The sequence below is a fragment of the Ichthyophthirius multifiliis genome (assembly GCF_000220395.1).
Source record: "Ichthyophthirius multifiliis unplaced genomic scaffold scaff_1120509251021, whole genome shotgun sequence".
NCBI classification, from domain to species: domain Eukaryota; phylum Ciliophora; class Oligohymenophorea; order Hymenostomatida; genus Ichthyophthirius; species Ichthyophthirius multifiliis.
Window position 1 is genome coordinate 10,373 of NW_004086277.1, and position 4,516 is coordinate 14,888.

Genomic DNA, 4,516 nt, shown 5'->3' on the forward strand with positions numbered 1-4,516 from the left:
ATATAATAATATATATATACATATATATTATTAACATTTTAAAAATATAAACTATCAATTTTTATTCTAAGTAATATATTTTTTATAAACCAACATGCATTAAGCTACAAAAGCTTCTAAATGAAAAATAGTTTTCGATCCTTTATTCATTTAATTTTCATGATAAGCTGCCCAATAAATAAACTCCTACTAAATAAAATTATTATTAACTATCCCAATAAGTTCTTACATAAGTTACTTAATAATAACATCTCCAGGTATACAATTAACTAACAAATCATAAAACTATCCTCTAATCTCCTTTAATTTAAAAGGTGATTATTAATCTTTAATCCCTTATGCGATTTTTCCAATTTCTTTTTTCCATTCACTTTTCACAGACCCTCCATCAAACGCGCTTTTATTTAATTTTTACATTTACAAATTTAAAATAATATCTCTTAAATTTCTTCCAAACCCATCTCCCATCTTCCTACAAATTTCCTTTAAAATAATAAAAAAATTAAAATAAAAAATAAAAAAAATACTTCACTAATATTTGGTAAATTTTCTTGATTTTAAATTTTTTTAACAACTTTTATAATATCCCCTTCATCAGGTGCAGGTACTCTAATAAGTAAACACCTACTTCTCAAAGGTTAAATGACCCTTCCAATATTTTCACAACATAAAATGAGTCTACATCTATTTACATATTTTTCCATAGTCCTTCTCAAAGAGGCCTATGCTTCTAAAGTTAATCTATCTACTTCATTTAAAATTACAACTTTAAAGCTTTTTTAACTAGTAGGGTCTAATTAATGTGTCGAAGCCACTTCTTTTATTAATTTTTGTATTATTACTCTATCATATACTTCAGCATCTGCCGGTGTGACATCTATATGGTAGTTTGAATATATTATGTTTATTTCACATGTTGCGCTCGATGTTGAGCTTACTTTAAATTCTCGCTCTTCTGCTTTTATTTTATGCACTCCATTACCATATACTTCATGTAAAAATGACATTATACGGGTCTTTTTCCCTGCACCATTTGGACCGTAAAATAATAGGTGGGGAAAATCTTCGGAATGTGCTAAACTTTTTAAAGTTTCCGTTAATTTTTCGTGATAGTCAAGCTATGATAATTATTTAGGACGATATTGGTCTACCCAGAGTTTATCCATAATATGCTTTCTTTTTTTTTTTCTTTTAGTTATTTATGTTTAGTTTTTTTTTTTATTATATTTTTAGCGCGGTTTTAAGTACTAAAAAATATATATATATTTTTTTTTTAAATTAAATAAATTATATGTAAATGGTTTTAAATTTTTTTTAAAAAAAAATATAATATAAATAATACATATTATATATATATATAAAAAAAAAGACACATTCATAAAAAATAATCTGGTGTTTTCTTAGTTATATGTACTTCCCCTCTTCTAGGAGCTGGATCAAATTATAAATAAGTCATATTCATATTTTCATCAACTTCAATTATAGCTGCCTAATTTCCACATCTATAGCAATAATTCGGTGCTGAAAAAAGAGTTACAACTTTCTTATCATGAGTTTATTCATAGCCTTCCATAACAAGTTAATGTGCTCTATAAATGAACTAAATATTATTAAATAAAATATATTATTCTGACATATCTTATCCAAAAGTAAATCCTGCTCCCCTAGGACTTTAATTAAACCCACTTCTACTATCAGGATCACTCCATAAAAGATCACACATAGGTCCTATATATATTAATTATAAATACTTATATATATTTATTTTATAAAAAAATGCCTTCATGTGGAATTTCCTAAACTCTATCTAATTATCGAATTTCATCTAAAGATTTTATATTAGGAGATAGTCCTCCATGCAATCCGAAAATTTGCCCTTCAACTAATGCTGTTAATGGTAAAAAATCAAAGAGATCAGTGAAGTATTTCCAAACATTCGCATTTCCGTATTTTCTTAAGCATTCATCATAAAACCCATATACTTAAGTAATTTATCTTGATTCATGATTTCCTCTCAAGAGAGTAATTCTATCTTTATATCTTACTTTTAAAGCGGTTAATAAAGATACACATTCGACTGAATAATAACCTCTATCTACATAATCGCCTAAAAAAAGGTAGTTTGTGTCAGGAATTTTACCTCCTATCTTAAATAATTCCATTAAATCGTGAAATTATCCATGTATATCACCGCATATTGTAATTGGACTTTTTACTGGTTGTACATTGGATTCTAAACGGAGGATTTCTTGGGCTTTTTCACATAAAAATTTTACTTCTTACTCGCCTATTTGTTTGCCTTCGTAAAGTTGGTCGATGTATAAATCTAAATTTTGAATTTCTTGATTGTTTAATTTGCTCATGTTTTCTTTTTTTATAAATTTAATATATATATATATATTTTTTTTATATATAAAAAAATAAAAATTAAATTATATATAATATTTTAAAAATAAATAAAAATAATTATTTTTATTAATGTTTAAATTTATAATTTACAATTTATTTTTTTAAAAAATATTTTATTTTTTTTATTTTTAAAAATCGAAGAGTATTTATATATTTTTAATTTTTCTCTTTTTTATAAATAAAAAAAGTTGAAATATCTCAAATTTTATGTCTCCTTTATACATGTTTAGTAAGTTCTTGATTATCTTTGAATTTTCTTCCACAATCTTAAAAATAAAAATTAATTAAAAATTAATTAAAAATCTATTACTTGGAACTAAACAAATATACATCTCCTCAGGCATATTATTAAGTATCTAATTAATTAAATTTCTCAATTCAAAAACTTATGTAATTTCATTAGTTTCTTCTTATCTATATGATTTCGACTTGAAAAAAAGAAAAAAAAAAATATAACAAAACAAAATTAATATTATTTATATATACGATAGCAGTATCACATTATTCCCCATATTACATTAGAATATTTTCGATTCTTTAAGTAAAATCTTACTAAAGTTTATTATTGTTTTCCATTATGTTTCCTATACACTAAAATAAAAGAAACATAAATATATATATATATAAATAAAATAATATATATATACCTTTAAAGACACAGAAATTAAATCATTATCATCTATATTACAATCTTAGACAATTTACAAAAGGCTTTCCATAACTTAATTATCCATTTATCTCCTAAATTAATATTTATGTATTAATTATATAAAAAAATTATTAAAATTAACTTTATATCATCATTATTGGTTAAATTAATTAAACTTCCAATAGCATAATATACAATTTCTTTCTAATTTGATTCAAGTAAAATAACCAAAGCATCAATAATTTTATATTTAATAATTTATTTGATTAATTCTTTACATCTACTTAAATTACTTAAAATTCTCAAAGCTTCGCAACAAATATCTTCTTATTCTGTTTACATTATAAACCCAGAAATAATAGCCAAAATATCGTTTTTTAAATTCTTAAACTCAAAATCATTCTAAACAATAACTAATTTATCATAAAAAGTCACATTAGCCAAACAACATAAAACACATTCAATCATTTCTTTATTTTAACTAAAGTTATTATATTTCTACAAAACAAGTTTTGACTTTTTTAATAAATCTTAGTAATACATTGTTTTTTTTGAACATAAATCGTTTCCTATATCTTGCACAGTCAATAAATTAGCTATTAATCGAAATAATTTCATTAAAGCTTTAGAATCAGTCCTATAAATTTATATAAATAGTTTAAATATAAAATATATATATATATTTATATATATATATAAATATATTTATTTAAATATTTAATTATATTTTAATATAATACTCATTTTGCATCATTTTAAAATCCCAAGCTTATGTTGAAACACTTAATTTATCTATAATAGGTTCATTTTTTTATATATTTAATTCTCTTTATACATAAAAATCTAGGCAATTGTAAATATCTTTAAAAGCTGAATATTCGAAATAGATAAGATTTCTTATAGTTTCATTATAAGTAGTAATATTTGCAAATATAAATGCAACTCTTATGATAATAAAAATGTTTTTTTTATATATTTTAAAGAAAGTGCACATTTTTTAAATGCAATTTTTATTTTCAAATATTTTGAAAGAACAATCTTTATTTAAAGAAATTTTTGATAAAATTCTTACTGTATTTAACATTAAATCATTAGATTAAGATGAATATTTTTCTATTGAAAGGCATAATTTTTCTATTACATTTTGATCCAAAAAATACTTCGCGCACATAATTTCGATTGCTAAATTTCTTAATAAAGCCGTAATTTATGTATATAAGGAAAGAATTTTTTCATTAATTTCACATTCAAAAAAGTGCATTAAATTTATTATTATTTTAAAGTTTTTTCTTGGAAAAAATTAAGCCTTATTTCTTCGAAATTCGCAAAGTTTTTTAAAATTTAAATATTCAAATATAATATATCTATTAGATTTTCATTAAATTATAATTAATTTAAAACTTTATTTAAACTATATATATTATTTATTAGATTTTAAAACATCTCTTCTTTATTTTA

The 4,516-nt window shown here is 21.7% G+C and overlaps 2 protein-coding genes across 2 annotated transcripts, besides 3 other annotated features; both read right to left on the reverse strand. All coding sequences in view use genetic code 6, as the record gives it.

The window, feature by feature from the left end:
* IMG5_130200 (replication factor C, activator 1, putative) lies at positions 1 to 1,166 on the reverse strand (the record flags this gene model as incomplete). Its single annotated transcript, XM_004032046.1, has 2 exons — positions 1 to 483; positions 528 to 1,166. The coding sequence occupies 2 exons, from the start codon at positions 1,164 to 1,166 to the stop codon at positions 55 to 57; spliced, it is 1,068 nt and encodes a 355-aa protein (XP_004032094.1). The 3' UTR covers positions 1 to 54.
* Positions 1,167 to 1,375: 209 nt separating this feature from the next.
* IMG5_130210 (protein phosphatase 2 catalytic alpha isoform, putative) lies at positions 1,376 to 3,812 on the reverse strand (the record flags this gene model as incomplete). The annotated part of the gene is made up of 8 exons (XM_004032047.1): positions 1,376 to 1,587; positions 1,635 to 1,728; positions 1,752 to 2,368; positions 2,720 to 2,837; positions 2,896 to 3,000; positions 3,057 to 3,150; positions 3,201 to 3,695; positions 3,799 to 3,812. The coding sequence occupies 8 exons, from the start codon at positions 3,810 to 3,812 to the stop codon at positions 1,376 to 1,378; spliced, it is 1,749 nt and encodes a 582-aa protein (XP_004032095.1).
* Positions 2,684 to 2,712: a microsatellite.
* Positions 3,721 to 3,787: a microsatellite.
* Positions 3,728 to 3,763: a microsatellite.
* Positions 3,813 to 4,516: the final 704 nt, after the last annotated feature.